Source organism: Microcebus murinus, chromosome 9, assembly GCF_040939455.1.
Source record: "Microcebus murinus isolate Inina chromosome 9, M.murinus_Inina_mat1.0, whole genome shotgun sequence".
In the NCBI taxonomy this organism is placed as follows: Eukaryota; Metazoa; Chordata; class Mammalia; order Primates; family Cheirogaleidae; genus Microcebus; species Microcebus murinus.
Genome location: NC_134112.1, coordinates 97,838,539 through 97,854,101, shown reverse-complemented (window position 1 = coordinate 97,854,101; position 15,563 = coordinate 97,838,539). Strand labels below are relative to the sequence as shown.

Genomic DNA, 15,563 nt, shown 5'->3' with positions numbered 1-15,563 from the left:
TAGTGTATTGAACTCAATGTATCCATCAATAGGCATCAAAAATTATACATGGGCAATGTTGTTTGATATGAACCCCTATCCTTTCTTCTGATTTTTGAAAGACAATCCTAGATACTATATCATTTTGTCTGTAAACATTTCAGCACATAATTCTAAAACAGTAAGACTTTTCCTTTACTATTATCACATCCAAAAAAAACCCCAATAAATATTTAACATCATCAAATATCCAGGCAGTGTTCATAGTTCCCCAGTTGTATTATATATTTCTTTTTACACTTTCTTTATAAGGTTACAATTTCACGCATTGCCCCTTATAAGAAGTGTGTGCACTTCCTCTGGAGGCATATGTCTGGTTGTCTGTCTTTTAGTAATGGTGATCATTGACTAGACCTTTTAATTTACGGGGCTACAAAATGATGATACTCTAATGTTATCATTCCTTCTATTTCCTAGCTGAAATACTTCTATAAAAAGAAAACTTTGGCCATGGGGAGCTCTTTCAGGTTGCCTCTTATCTCTGAAAGAGTTCAGAACACATCCCAAATATGCCACTTTGGCATCAGAATTATTATGAGCTAAAGGCACATAAAAAACAGGAGGTAAGAGAAGAGCACTTTGACCTTTGCTCTACTTCTTCTTTCTGTTTTTTTTTTTTTTTTTTTTGCTTTCTACTAAGACTTATTGTGTTAATGCTTGCATTTAAGTCTATGATCCATTTTGTGTTAGTTTGTATATATTTCATACTTTTACATGTGGACATCCAGTTCTCCCAACACCATTTTTTTTAGAAAGACTATTCTTTGTATACATTCTTTTTTAAAATTTATTTTATTTTTTATATTTCAGCATATTATCAAAGCTGACGATGAAATTCCCATGTGAAAGATGCCCTCCCTATACCAAAAGGAAGGTAACATTTGTATCGCCAAAAACAGGAAGTGGAGGCTGAGAGAAATCTACACCAATATCTCTTGTCTTCCTAATCACTTCTATATCCAGTTATCTACCCTAGCTCAAGCCCTTTGCCTTACCACATTTTCACAACTTACTACTCTTTGTCCAATTTAGTAAATAAGTGTTTGACTCTAAGAGCTTCTTTGAGTCTTCATTTCCTTATAAGGGCTCTCCCACCACATAAGACTTGTACTAAGTAAATCTGTATGCTTTTCTCTTGTTGATCTGTCTTATGTCAATTTAATTCTCAGGACAATCTGAAAAAATATCCCTAAGAGGACTGAGGTACAATCTTGTCCTCACCTTGCAGTTTCTGGAAGCCCAGACAGGACGGGAAAAAGCTGGGCTGCCCCACTGGCTCTGGAACCCGAGGATGGGGTCCCGGGAGAACTGATGAACACTGATAAAAGGGAAGGATTCTTGCCAAAGTTAGCTCTGTCTGCAGCGTCCAAATGAGAAAGGAAGGTCAAAATTTCTCCTTGTCCCTTTGTTTCTGATTCAGATTGGCAAGAGAATGATATTTGTGAGAATTAGTTTGAAATGTGACTCTTGAGTTTTGGGACTTTTTGATAAAAGCCATTGTCACTGGAGTTAGGTGATATCTCATGGTTATTTTGATTGATTAGGGATGTTGAGCATTTTTTCATATGTTTGTTGGCCATTATTAGTCTTTCTTCTTTTGAAAAGTTTCTGTTCGTGTCTTTTGCCCACTTTTTAATGGGGTTTTGATTTTTCTTGCTGATTTGGTTGAGTTCTTTATAGATTCTGGTTATCAACCCTTTATCAGATATATAGCATGCAAATATTTTCTCCCATTCTGTATTTTGTCTGTTTGCTCTGTTGATTATTTCCTTTTTATCCTATCTGACAACCCTGTCTTTTAAATGGTAGATTTTGATCATTCACATTTAATGTGGTGATTTACATGGTTGAATTAAAATCTACCATCTCGTTAGCTGCTTTAAAAAAAAAATTTAATCCATCTGTTCTTTGTTTATGTTTTTCTCTTTTTCTGCTTTGGGTTAATTGAGCTTTGTCTGTGATTCCATTTTTTCACCTCCATTGATGTTATTTGTATCTTTTTAAAAAATTTTAGTTGGGTGTGGTGGTATATACCCATAGTCCCAGCTACCAGGGAGGCTGAAGTGAGAGACTCTCTTGAGCCCAGGAGTTCAAGGCTGCATTGAGCTATGATTCGACCACAGCACTCCAGCCTGTGTCACAGAGCAAGAGCCCACCTCTTAAAAAAAAATTTTTTTTTTAAGTCATGAGTATTGGATTTATAATATGCATTTTAAATTAATCAGAACATGTAATTAAATAATATTGTATGTATTCACATATAGTTAAAGACCTTAAAATATCATAGTCTCATTTCTCTGATCTTGGCTGTCTCTCTATTGTAAGCTCTTACAGGGTGGGGAGCTTGCTGTGTGCAAATGACTCCAGTCCTTCTGCCTTCCCTGCTCCTCCCTGCTTTCCTCTTCCCCTTTGCCCCAGTCTCTTCTCATCCCCTCTCACCTCATCTCCCTGTCCCATCTCCTTTCATACCCTCTTTCTCTATTTTTCCTCCTTTCATCCCCCCTTTTAAAATAAACAGTATGCTTTTATTTTTTTATTTTTTATTTTTTTTTTTTAGTATGCTTTATTTTTAAAAGTAGATTTAGGTTTACAGAAAAACTGAGTGGAAAGTACCAAGAGACTGCATATACTCCTCACCCCTCTGCCCCCACAGTTTCCAGTATTGGTGTGGTTCATTTGTTGAGATTCATGTGCCAATAGTCATACACTGTTATTAATTAAAGTCCATAGTTTACATTAAGGTTCAATTTTGGTGTTGTACATTCTATGGGTTTTGGCAGATGTATAGTGACATGTATCTACCATTACAGTATCATACAGAATGGTTTCACTGACCTAAAATTCCCCTATGCTCCACCCATTCATCTCTCCCTTTATCTCCCTGAGCCCCTGGCACCCACCGATCAGTTTACCGTCTCCATCATTTTGCCTTTTCTAGAATGTTCTATAGTTAAAATCATACAGTATGTAGCCTTTTCAGATTGTCTTCTTTCACCTAGCAATATGCATTTAAGTTTCCTTTGTCTTTTTGTGGCTTGTTAGCTATATTTTTTTTTTAGTGTTGAATAAGATTCAGTTGTTTGAAGGCACCACAGTTTATTTATCCATTCACCTATTAAAAGACATGTTGGTTGTTTCTCAGTGTTGGCAATTGTGATAAAGCTGCTATAAACCTTCACATGCAGATTTTTGCATGGATGTAAGTAAGTAACGTATTTTTAACTACTGTAATGAAAAAGGAGCACTTCCTAAAAACAATAGAAGCCATGAAGAAAACATTTATGACTGAGCAAAAAACTTACCACAACTAATGTGAGAGACAAACAGCAGGGGGCAGTATTTGCAAGACATTTGACCACAGTTGACAGTTCTCTTTTACTTGTCATACTGTAGATATAAACGAGGTAAGATTCTCAAACTCTTTGACTATTTTATTTCCTTACCTGAATGTCTGCAGTAAAATAGGGATGTATCAGGGATTCCCTTAGGATTTGTCCAAGAAATCTTACAAATATTTAGACCTGTTAGGAATGACCAGATTTCAATTTACATCTCGCTACTAGGAAAATGCATTATGAAATAAAACTTTTAGAGAGGAAAGGTTATTTTCACAGGACAGAGATAGAATTTTCAAGCACTAGTTATCTCACACACTCTTTTTTTTTTTTTTTTTTTTTTGAGACAGAGTCTCACTTTGTTGCCCAGGCTAGAGTGAGTGCCGTGGCGTCAGCCTAGCTCACAGCAACCTCAATCTCTGGGGCTCAGCGATCCTCCTGCCTCAGCCTCCCGAGTAGCTGGGACTACAGGCATGTGCCACCATGCCCGGCTAATTTTTTGTATATATATTTTTAGTTGGTCAATTAATTTATTTCTATTTTTGGTAGAGACGGGGTCTTGCTCGGGCTGGTTTCGAACTCCTGACCTTGAGCAATCCACCCGCCTCGGCCTCCCAAAGTGCTAGGATTACAGGCGTGAGCCACCACGCCCGGCGTCTCACACACTCTTATAGAGATAATATTTAATGTTTTTCTCTGTAGGTGTCAGAGAAAAGAATACTTCCCCCCTTTATTGCCGATAATTCTTTCACCGGCAATGAGAAACGCTGCTATTTGAAGGGCCAGTGCTAGAATTCCACCAGTGAACAATGAAAGGAAAAGAGAAGGCCTGAGGGTCATAAAACTCTGAATATGGAAAAGAAAGGGGCACAAAAGGATTGTAAATGGGCACGTGACATACAGGAGGTCATAGGGATTTCTCTATTCAACAAGCAAAGTATATATAACTTAACAGAAAAATCAACTAGTAGATGAACTACGTAGATGAATGAGCAGGCTAGAGGAAAAGGCATTCAATGGACTCAAATAGAAAGTCATCCCATCTCAGCCTAGAGCGCAGCTGAGGCAATGCCTAAAGACAGATCAAGATTCTTCTTTCAGTGGTCAATTTGCATTTTCTCTAATGCACAGAGAGTAGCTGATCAGGATCCAGTCTTCTCTCTAAACCTTGGACACGTGATGTCTGGATATCTTTTATTTTATTTTATTTTTTTTGAGACAGGGTCTCTCTTTGTCTCCCAGGCTGGAGTGCAGTGGTGTGATCACAGCTCACTGCAGCCTCAAACTTCTAGCCTCAAGCAATCCTCCTGCCTGGGTCCCCCACAGTGCTGGGATTACAGGTGGGAGCCATTGCACCCGGCCTTCCTCAGATATCTTAAGGCAGGTAAAACTCCATGCTTACCTCAATCATGAAAGTTCAACAAGGCATGTGTGGCTTTGATTACCTTTGAGCAATGTCCCTTTCTTGTGTATCAAGTAATTATAAAATATATGCTAAGATAGCTTAATACATTGACTTCAGGTAGAAAAACATTCATGATAAGCCACGGTCAGAGCTGATAAATGTTTACCTAAAATAATTATTTTTGTTTTAGAGGAACTGGCCTTTAGGCTACAGTTCTTTTTTCTCTGTCCAAAATGAGATATCAGAGACATTGTTAGATAGCTAAACGAGAATAGTATCTTTTATACTATGTTAAAAGCCTGCCTTTTTGTCCTCTCTAGCAGAAGGGCATGCATCCTCCTCAGGATAATAGCTATTATTATTTGAAAAGTTAAAAATACAGCCTCAACATGGGAGGACAATTGGGAAGTCAATCCTGATTATCATTGCAAAACGTGATTGTGTGTTGTCTATGTGTTGTGTTTGTAGAGCTGCCCACCTCTCCAAACTAAACAAGACACCATGAGTTACTTGTATCTCACTTTCCTGCTTATAGTATCTTTAAAAAATTAATCCGAACTTAAACACGCAAGTAAGTGATCAAGCTCTGCCCCATTCACCTGAGAGTCTCTAGAGAGAAGCTCCAGGCCCCATCCCCCCAACACAGAGGCTGGGTTGGGGGCCAGGATGTGGAGGGGGGTGGTGTTAGCCATGGCAGTGTGAGGGGCCCAGGGCACCCCCTCCTCCTCTGCCAAGCCCCCGGTTAAGTAAGCATTGTCACTTTTCCTAAATCTCACCACGGGTGGGTCAGATGTCTCCCTGGTTCCTGTGGGAATGATGTCCTCCTGGGTGGGGAAACCTACTAAGCCTTCTTTTCCCGCTCAGAGGTGGGAAACGCAAGGGCAGGGCATTTGGCAGAGAAATGAGAGGGAGACAGAATGTCTCAATGCCTGCTCCTTGTGCACGGGAACCTGGAGAGCCCCTTGGGTTCAGCCCTCACTGCCTTCTAGAATTCCACATAAGAAACTACCTTTATAGGAAAAAGGTAAATGGCAGGGGTGGGCAAATGTGTGTTGGTCCCATTTGGGCCAGTGACAGGCAGCTGGTGGCGGGAGGGGGGTGCAGCCAGGCTGTAGATGTCCACTGGCTTCGTTGGGTTACTGTTCTGCTTATTCCGGTGGAGAGTTTGTTTTGCACAGAGCATTGCAGAGGTGCAGTGGGGAAAAGGAAACAGAGCTGCTTTTCTTTTTTTTTTAAACCTCTTCCTGTGGCTGTTTCTGAGGGCTTCTGGGTCACTTTCTGAGGACAGCTTTTAGAGGAAACCCACACACATTGTTTTTTTCCTGTCCCCAGGGGACAGGGTCCTTCTATCTGACAGGCAAAATTTGTGGACAGTTTTTTCATCTCTCACTGCTCTTGTGTTTTTATGAAGAGACTAGAAACCAATGAGAGAGGCTGCCCAGGAGAGGAGGGAGGATTGCCCCAAGACCCTCTGCAGACCTGGCCAGATAGTCTAGGACCTACCAGGTAACAGGACTTGTTTTGTTTTCTTTCATTCTCTCTCCTCTCCTCTCCTTTCCCTCCCTTCCATCCCTTCCCCTCCCTTCCCCTTGCTTTCTCTCTCTCCTTCTCTCCCCCTTCCTCTCTCCCTCCCTCCTCATTCCTGCCAGTAACAATTTGTGCCAACCTAGAGAAGGCGCTGTGACCTTTCTAAGCCTCAATCTCCTTATTCCTATATTATGACCAAGAGTTATATACTCTAAGTCCCAAATAGGTGCAAACTGAAAGTATTACTGGTGGTGTATTTTTCAGAACCTAAAATTTTGTACAGAATGAGCCCAGGTGTGTCCCTTTGGTGATACAAGGAGCTTATTTCTTGTGTTTGTGCAAAAGCGTTTTCGTATGTGCACATAGTGACTGCTGTGCCCTGGCTGGGTGCACATACGGGTTTCCTCACACATTGCAGGGCAAGGGAAGATCACCTGAACCCCCTCCCCTGCCCCCTGCCCAGCCCCCCAGAGGTCCTGGGGTGCCCTTTGAAGAACAGGCTGAAAATTCACCTTTGGATTTCAATCTTATTTCATTCTCGTTGCTGTTTGTTGTTGACTACACGCTCAACTTGGTGGCGAAGGTCATTTTAAAGGGGGGAGAACAATTTGAGGAATAGGACTCAAGTTGATTTGCCCACATAAAACGTTTGCTTTCTTTTTTCTGATAAAGAAATAAAATTTTTAAAAAAGAATTAGTTAAAACCTCCTGGTTAGCCAGAATGTAGTTATAAACGACCAGGGCATTAGTACTGAGAAATTACTCTGACTGGGAGCCCTTTCGCAGAGGCGGATTCTCACAGGGCACACGATGTTTTCTTAATCAGCATGCCACTGTCGTCTGGACACTCGTGAGGGACAGGGACGTAGCAGAGCATCAGTAGTACTTTTGGCAAATTAGAGTGAGACAGTCTGCACAAGGTCAGCCAAGCGGTGTCAGAGCCTTTCACAGTGTGTCCAAGGGAGGGCCCCACCTCTACCGGGCGACCATCACCCCCCACCCCACCCCCACCCCATCCTCTGGGGTCCTGCACAGGAGTGTCCATGGCCCGCGGGCTTCCCAGGAGGACGGAGGAGGTATTCGCTACTCTCATTAGCTCACAGGTGCTGCTTTCCCAGTCTGGGGCAGGAGATGGTCTTTTGATTGATTGACTGAGACAGAGCCTCACTCTGTTAGGCCGGCTAGAGTCCCGTGGCGTCAGCCTAGCTCACAGCAACCTCAAACTCCTGGGCTCAAGCAATCCTGCTGCCTCAGCCTCCCGAGTAGCTGGGACTACAGGCGTGCGCCACCGCGCCCGGGCGGCAGATGGTCTTTAAACTTGTCCAACCATCCTCCAAAGGCGAGAAACGCCTGATAAATAGAGGTATTTAATAACATTTCTAGTGAATTGATGGAAAGATGGATGGATCTGCAGTGAGCGCGGTGGGCTGATGGCTGGCCACCAACCGGCTCTGGGGGCGGCACTGAGCAAGCGGTGTCTGGGCGGAGGGGCGCCCTTGGGCGCGTGACCTGCGGGACAGAGCGGGGTGGGGGGGCGGGGTGACCTGCGGGGCCGAGTGGGGGCGGGGGGGGTGGGGGGATGACCTGCGGGACCGAGTGGGGGTGGGGGTGGGGGGATGACCTGCGGGACCGAGTGGGGGCGGGAGGCGGGAGGGGGGTGTGGGAGGGTGACCTGCGGGGCCGAGTGGGGGCGGGAGGGTGGGCGGGGTGACCTGCGGGGCCGAGTGGGGGCGGGGTGTCCCCGGAAAACCTGGACAGCCTCTGGCGGGAGGAGCAGCGGTTGGGGCTGGAGAGGCAGCTCTGCCACTGGAGCGGAAAAAATCCTCAGAAAGACACTAATAAATAAGGAACCTGAGACCGCTTCGGTGTGTCCAGGAAGAAGCCCCCTTTTCACTTCCCTTTCTGCGCAGGCTGGATTCTGCATTCTCGCAGGGTCGCCGGGGGGCGCGTGGCCTGGGTGGCGGCACGTGCCGGCCGGGGGGGAGGGGCATCACCCCGACAGCTGTCACCCCTGTCTCGGGCACAGACCTGGTTTCGTGTCACTTTTGTAGTACGTAACCCCGGAAGTCTGAGCGTCCTCCTAGTTGGGAGGAGCGGGTGGTGTGCTAACGCTGTAAGGGCCTGGTTGCAGCCCAAAGCTGCTGGCTCACTTGTGCGAGCCCGGATAACAGAAAATTGGCCCAGGGGAGGAGTAATCGGCTTCTGGAAACTGCTAGCTTGGGGCCCAAAGTTAGAGCTATCGGCTAAACGCATATTTCTGCTTCTGAGAATCGCTTGCTTGCAGCTAGACGCATGGGTATGGTGCCAGATAAAGGAAGAAAGGCCCCTTTGCCACCGGCGGGCTACCAGTCCACCAATCATTTTAAAGACTAACACACACAATCAGCTTGTGCAGCGCGGGTGTTCAAGAGGGAGGGGGGATAAAAGGGGAGCCCTAGCTTTGGTCAGGGTCCTTTCCTGTAAGAGCGACCACTGCGCTGGCACTCTAGGGCCTGGACCCTGGCTAGCCAGAAAATAAAGCTCCTCTTGAGTGATTGCATCCTTGGTGTCTTTGTTCGTCTGCCTGGCGGGGTGCAGGAAGCCGGTCCCTAACAACGCCCAGCAAATCAGTTCTTCCCTCCAGTTATGTACCCTACCCTCCCGCCCCCTACCGGGACTCATGACAATCCCTACTCTTGGGTTGCACAACTCACCCTGGTTTGCCAGGGTGCCCCAGGCTGCCCCAGGCCCAGCACTGAAAGTCCTTTGATCAAGGGATCCTCTCAGTCCTGGCATAACCAGGGTGGTTGGTCACCCTTTGTGCCACCATCGCCTGGAAACTTAGGGAAGAATTTCTTTGGTGAGTATACTGAAGGGGAACACTTTGCCAGACAAACCTTAGTTTGCACACCTGCCCTAAGACCCTAAAGGCAGACGAGAGCCCCAGACAGCCAGCTGATGAGGAGGGAATGGCTGGCTGGCCGTCTTGGTCGTCTGGGCAGACGGCGCATTTCCACGCCTCCCCCTGGCCAGTAGGTCGTGGGAAACACGTGCCTGGGCTCACGTTCGGGGCTGTCTGCACATTCTCCAGCAGGAAGCTCAGGCCACTGCTGGGAATGTCTGAGGGTCGGCAGACCTGGAGTAGGGATTTTTTCGTTATCTCAACTTCCTCATCTATCAAATGTCAATGTGGTGTTTTGTGTTGGCTATTACACCCACCTCCAGTGTGAACACGCTGTATGTTTCCCCCCATAGAACAAAATGGAAGGGCTTCCGAAGGCCGAAGAAGGTACCTTCCCTGCAGGTAAGGAGGCCGCACCAGGAGGACTCTTCAGCTCAGCCAAGGGCCGCAGACTCAGCCCTGGGGCGAACCTCCCACCTGGCAGGCGGAGGCGCCAGACTATATTCACCCCAAGACAAACAAAATGCATTTCCTCCCAGGACATAGCACATATTAAGCTACTAGCTATCATGCTCTCCTTAGTGAGGGCAAGTTTTTCACACAAAACTCTGTCATTGTGCAAACAGAGACCAGGCAGGGCTGGGGGAAGTGGAATGGCCAGAGGAAGCTCTGAGCGGCCGCGGCAGCGCGTGGGCCCTGGGCCCGCAAAGGCTCTGCAAAGGGGGCAGATCCGGCAGTCCCAGAAGGAAAGGTCCCCAGGACTCTGGCCAGCTGGAGTGACTTATTCCACACCCCCCGAGCGAGTTCCCCCATTCTCTGGATACGGGTGTCGGGGTGGGAGCGGAGGGTGCGGTGTCCCCGTTGATTCAGGATGTCAGTTCTGGGTTTTTCCTTTTTGTCTTTTGCTCTCCTCCTCTTCAGAAAGCACTCATCGAACATCAACTTTCCATGCTCTCTAACAGGCCGGGGAGACGGCATTGTAACCCCAGGATCATCACCGTTGAGGATCATCCTGGTGGGCAAAACAGGCTGCGGGAAAAGCGCCACTGGGAACAGCATCCTGCGGCAGCCAGTGTTTGAGTCCAAGCTGGCGGCCCAGCCGGTGACCAGGGCGTGCCAGGCGGAGACGGGCACATGGCACGGGAGGAACATCCTGGTGGTGGACACACCCTCCATCTTTGAGGCCCAGGCCCAGGACACGTGCAAGGACATCGGGGACTGCTACCTGCTCTCGGCCCCGGGGCCCCACGTGCTGCTCCTGGTGACCCAGCTGGGGCGTTTCACGGCCCAGGACACGGCGGCCGTGAGGAGGGTGAAGGAGGTGTTTGGGGCAGGGGCCATGAGACACGCGGTCATCCTCTTCACCCACAAAGAGGACCTGGGGGGCGAGCCCCTGAGCGACTACGTGGCGGGCACGGACAACCGCAGCCTGCAGGGGCTGGTGCGGGAGTGCGGGAGGCGGTACTGCGGCTTCAACAACCGGGCGGGCGGCCAGGAGCAGGAGTGGCAGCTGGCGGAGCTCATGGCCCTGGTGGAGAGGCTGCAGCGGGAGTGCGAGGGCTCCTTCCACACCAACGGCCTCTTCCTCGAGGCCCAGATGCTCTGGCGACGCAGGGACGGTGCCTGCCACGAAGACCACGGAGCCTACGGGCAGTACCTGGCCAAGGTGAAGCAGCAGGTGGAGAAGCACAAGCGGGAGCTGAGGGAGGAGGAGAGGAACTGGGTGTGCAAGGCGCTCCTCAGGGCCGGACACTGGACGGCTTTGCATTATGAGACTTGGTTCGTTGTTGTTTGGTGCAGCTTACTTATTATTCTTATTTTCCTAATCATCTTTCACCATCTTTAATGCTTTGTATTTTAGAGCATTTCTGAAGTATCACCTCCTGGCTTCATTGTTCTAAGCCAGACGTCCTCAAACTACGGCCCGCGGGCCACATGCGGGTGTTTTTGCCCGTTTGGTTTTTTACTTCAAAATAAGATATGTGCAGTGTTCACAGGAAATTGTTCATAGTTTTTTTTTTTTTTTTAAACTATAGTCTGGCCCTCCAACGGTCTGAGGGACAGTGAACTGGCCCCTTGTTTAATAAGTTTGAGCACCCTGTTCTAAGCACTATCGATTCAGAAACAGACTCTCGGGTCTGCAGAGGACACTGCTTGTTTTCTGTGCAGCTTCCTCCTGTCAAAATACGGCTGCGTTCAGGGCTCCAGCCCTCGCACGTGAGCCGGGGCCTCAGCTCCAGGAGCCTGACCCGTTCTCTTTGCCTGTGACGGTTCAGGAACTGGCCTGACCCGTGCAGCCCAGTGAGGAGAGGTAAAAGTCTGCGGAGGGGTCTCCTTTCCTGGCAGAGACCCACAGAAAGAGGCAGTCTCTCTTCTTCTGCTGGGCACCGTTGGTGTGGGCGTGATGCTTGGAGTTTTGCCAGTGGTTGTGCCCCAACCTGAGGTTGAAGGCAGCACTGCCAAGAGGAACTGAGAGATGGAACAAGCCAGCCCACCCTTTCTCTGCGTTTCCAGTCATGGCAGCCAAGAAATTTCCTAATTGTTTAAGCTATTTGAGTTTCAGGTCTCTTGCCTGCATTTGGAAACATCTGGACTATTCCTTTCTTACCCTGTGCTCATGCTCCCTTTGAGGAAATGGCACCCAGGACAAACGAATAGGTTTGTCTTTTCTTGTTCCTGGAATTAGGATACTCTCCCTCTCCTACTAAAGTGCTTGCTATGTAGTAGACGTTTGCTCACCTCTGAATAAAGCAAAACACTTTTGGTTGGATTGTTTTGACAAATGGGAGTGGGAGAGGGCAGAGGAAATGTGCTCACCTCCAGGCGGGGGGGGGGGGGGTTGTTTCTCGGTGCACAATTTGGCAGGAAGCCCGAGAGCAACAGAGCTCACATTTGAACACTCGCCAAGGAATCACTTTGGCAAACAGTCATGCCTGTCCTTGGGTCAACTCTCCAGCTCTGTCCCCCTGGAGGACAATGGCAGGAATGCCAGCTGGGTACCAGGGACTCTGCTCACAGTGAAAGTGACCCCCATTAGCGGACAGAGGCCTGGGAATGAACCAGCCCCAGCCTGGAGGGAGGCCCCGCTCCTGCAGCCCGGCTCCTGACACTTGCTCGGGGCAGGTTTACACCTAGTCAGAATGCCTTCCCTGGAGGGAGGCTGAGCCCAGCCCTGGGCTACTGAACCGATGAGCACATCCACACCCAACCCTCGCCTCTCTCTGCTCAGTCCACTCTCTCCCTGAAGGGCCACTGCAGTGAATGGGGCTGTGTTTCAAAGGGTCCCCCAGGACAGAACCGGGTCCCCTCCCTGAGTGGTATTGCGGTTGTTGGCCGTGACGCCTGACCCAGCTCCTCGGTGTCCCCTATCTGTCCTCTTCGTCCCCATTGCTGTTGTAGCGCAGGTCCTGATGTCGATACGGAGTTCTTTCCCTCTAAACGTCATCCCTGTCTCCAGAACGATGCTTACATAACCCAACCACCACGCTGCCGCCACCGCCCTTCCCAAGGTACACCAACCTGCCCAACGGCCTCCAGCGACTTCCTGCTGTTTAGGAGGTCCCCCCGCCCCTGCCCAGCTGTGTCTCTCCCTGCACCCTCCGCCCACGTGCTGATCCTCGCGGCCCCTCAGCCTCTGGTGACTTCCCCTGGGAGGTGAGCACGTCCCTGGTGAGCCGAAGCGTCGTCACCACCGCGGCTTGGGAAGCCTCTGCAGAGCCTGCTGCGGTCTCCTTCTTGCCGACATCACTTCCAAAAGGAGCCTCCTCCTATAACTCCATTGCTACATGCCTTCACCCCCCAGCCCATGGTAACTCCTGTGGCGCGCAAACCTGGTATTCTTTACTTGACGTTCCTGGCGCCGAGCACCGACCCCGACACCCAGCACTCGTGCAGTAAATGTCTGTGGAGCCGCCTTGCGCTGCCAGGCCTAACACTCTGCGCGCGTTTGGAGTTAGGTCTGTGCTAGACGCAGGAGTCGGCGCCGCAGAGGCCACGCTGGGGCTTCGTTGCCAACGGTGGGGCTGGAGAAGGGCACTAAGAGGCATCGCAGTGGAGTTCCTCAGATTCACCCTATACTTGTCACTCGCCCATCCGTCACAGGCCGCCCAGGACGACGGCAGGTCTCCCTTCCAGGGCACGGAGGGTCAGAGACGCCAGCAGCTACCCACAAGGAGCAGGTGCGGGAGGGATCCCACGGACTCATCTGATTCCATTTCCACTGAAGCTCAAGCTCTGCTCGTATTTCACCCCAGAGTCTGCCTTCTTCCCTTTGCTGCCATCGAAATATGGAACGCCGGAGCCCAGTGCGGTGGTGCCCGCCTCAAGTCCCAGCTACTCGGGAGGCTGAGGGGGGAGGCTCACTTGAGCCCAGCAGTTCGAGGCTGCAGTGTGCTATGATTGCACCAGTGAATGGCCGCTGCTCTCTGCACTCCCGCCTGTCTCTTAAACAAAAATGTACCTCTTGTATCATCCTGGAGCTGGAAGCTGGAACCCGTGCTACTAAGTGAAGTATCCCAAGAGTGGAAAAACAAGCACCACATGTACTCACCATCAAATTGGTAATAACCGACCAACACTTAAGTGCACACGTGGTCATAACATTCGTCGGGTGTTGGGCAGATGGGAGGGGAGGAGGGTTGGGTATACACACATAACGGGTGCGGTGTGCACCGTCTGGGGGATGGACACGCTTGAAGGGCTGACTCGGGTGGGGCAAGGGCAATATATGTAACCTAAACATTTGTACACCTGTAATATGCTGAAATAAAAGAAAAGAAAAGAAATTAAAAAACGTGCAACACCACCTTTTCCCCCAGATTTCTGCGGACATCACAGGAGATTGTGCTGGACCGTATGGAGTTTGCAGTTGAAGATGTCGCTTTACAACGCGGCACGGCGAGCGGCGCAGAGTTTACTCTGAAACCGATCACAGCACCCGACCCAAATCTGGCCCTCTGCCGGCCGAGTGCAGCTGTGAGCTAAGAAGGGCTTTTACATGTCTCAGGGGCTGAAGACTCAGAGGAATAATGTTTCATCTGCCCACGTGAAAATTATGTGAAATTCAAAATTTACTGCTCGTAAAATTCCTCGGGGCTGCAGCGTGGCATATCACCTGCATCTTCTTCATGGTGGCTTTTGCCTACAAGGTGAGAACACACGTGAGCCTGAGAGAGCTAATCCTTCCAGTTGGGTTCCCGGTGGCAAGCTGGGCCTAAATTTAAAATACAGCCAAGCGGCCATTTGCTGACTAGAGATCACACAGGCTCTCTCAGTTTCCCAAATAACCCACCTGGCTGTTTAGCCCTGGGCCTCTCAGGGCTCAGCTGTATAGACCCATCAGAACTAAGTAAATGCCAATTCTTCATTCGCACAGATGGACCTGATTGGGAACCTGGGCGGGAACTCTTGCTACAAAACCCCAGCTCCCTCTTTGTTCTTTGGAATCCACCTTCATACCGGAGCCTGCCTCCCCCCGGTTGGCAAATTGTTCACTGGAATCAAGTCTCTTCCCTCCAAATTCCTTTTCAGAGAACTTTGTTCACAAAGGGCAGAGTCGAGTAGCTGAGAGTCCACCGCTCTGCTGAGTCCAAGATATCCACCACCTGGCCCTTTGCCCCTGCTTCAGCGCTTCCCAGTTCCTGCATTTCCCGCCTGCTGACCCTGCGCTCCTGGAGGCAGAGCCCTACCCGGCCGCTGCCACCCTGCTCCCTGTCCCCTAATTTCCAGGCCCCAGGCCCCCCGACCTCTTCCACACCTCCAGGACCACTGCTGTTGGTTCAGGAGACCCTACTCATCATCTTTGCCCTAGGAGGTGGGGGTGGTGATGGCGTGTCCTTCTACAGCCACGAGGAAATCAGGGTATGTTTATGAATAAAATAGGCATTCACACTGGGCTTGGTGGCTCGTGTCTGTAATCTCAGCATTTTGGGAGGCCGAGGCAGGATGATTGCTTGGGATCAGGAGTTTGAGGCTGACCTGGGCAACATAGTGACCCCTGTCTCTACAAAAAATTTAAAAAATGAGCCTGGCATGGTGATGTGCACCTGTAGTCCCAGCTACTCAGGAGGCTGAGGTGGGAGGATTGCTTGAGCCCAGGAGATCAAGGCTGCAGTGAACTGTGAAGACGCCACTATACCCTATCCTGGGTCACAGAGTGAGACCCTGTCTCTAAAAAGAAATAAGAATAAGGCATTTTGCTAGCAGCTTTTCAAATAACATGTTTCTCCCCTTGACATCTCGGCTATAGTAAGTGGGGCCCAGGGGCAAGACAGTCTCAGAGCATAACAGTCCATGCACCTTCCTTCTTGTGAGCCCCAAATATTCCATGTCAGTACACAGCTGGTCTGTTGTCTACCCTCACAATTTTTAACAAAAG

At 49.3% G+C, this 15,563-nt stretch overlaps 1 protein-coding gene and 1 long non-coding RNA gene across 2 annotated transcripts; both read left to right on the top strand.

Annotated features, from left to right (window-relative positions):
• Positions 1–6,059: 6,059 nt before the first annotated feature.
• LOC105883166 (GTPase IMAP family member 5) lies at positions 6,060–11,957 on the top strand. Its single transcript, XM_012786141.3, has 3 exons — positions 6,060–6,285; positions 9,541–9,589; positions 10,150–11,957. Exons 2-3 carry the CDS (start codon positions 9,547–9,549, stop codon positions 11,031–11,033), a joined length of 927 nt encoding a protein of 308 aa, XP_012641595.2. The 5' UTR covers positions 6,060–6,285; positions 9,541–9,546; the 3' UTR covers positions 11,034–11,957.
• Positions 11,958–13,252: 1,295 nt separating this feature from the next.
• On the top strand, positions 13,253–14,846 carry LOC142872949 (uncharacterized). Its single transcript, XR_012921058.1, has 3 exons — positions 13,253–13,365; positions 14,005–14,334; positions 14,717–14,846. It is a non-coding gene; the product is annotated as an uncharacterized LOC142872949 (long non-coding RNA).
• The last annotated feature ends 717 nt before the right edge of the window (positions 14,847–15,563 follow it).

Excerpts from the sequence above, each read along its gene's own strand:
- LOC105883166 (XM_012786141.3), top strand. The coding sequence starts at position 9,547 with ATGGAAGGGCTTCCGAAGGCCGAAGAAGGTACCTTCCCTGCAG. Across the intron at positions 9,590-10,149 it reads AGAAGGTACCTTCCCTGCAG|GCCGGGGAGACGGCATTGTA; the intron begins GTAAGGAGGCCG and ends GCTCTCTAACAG.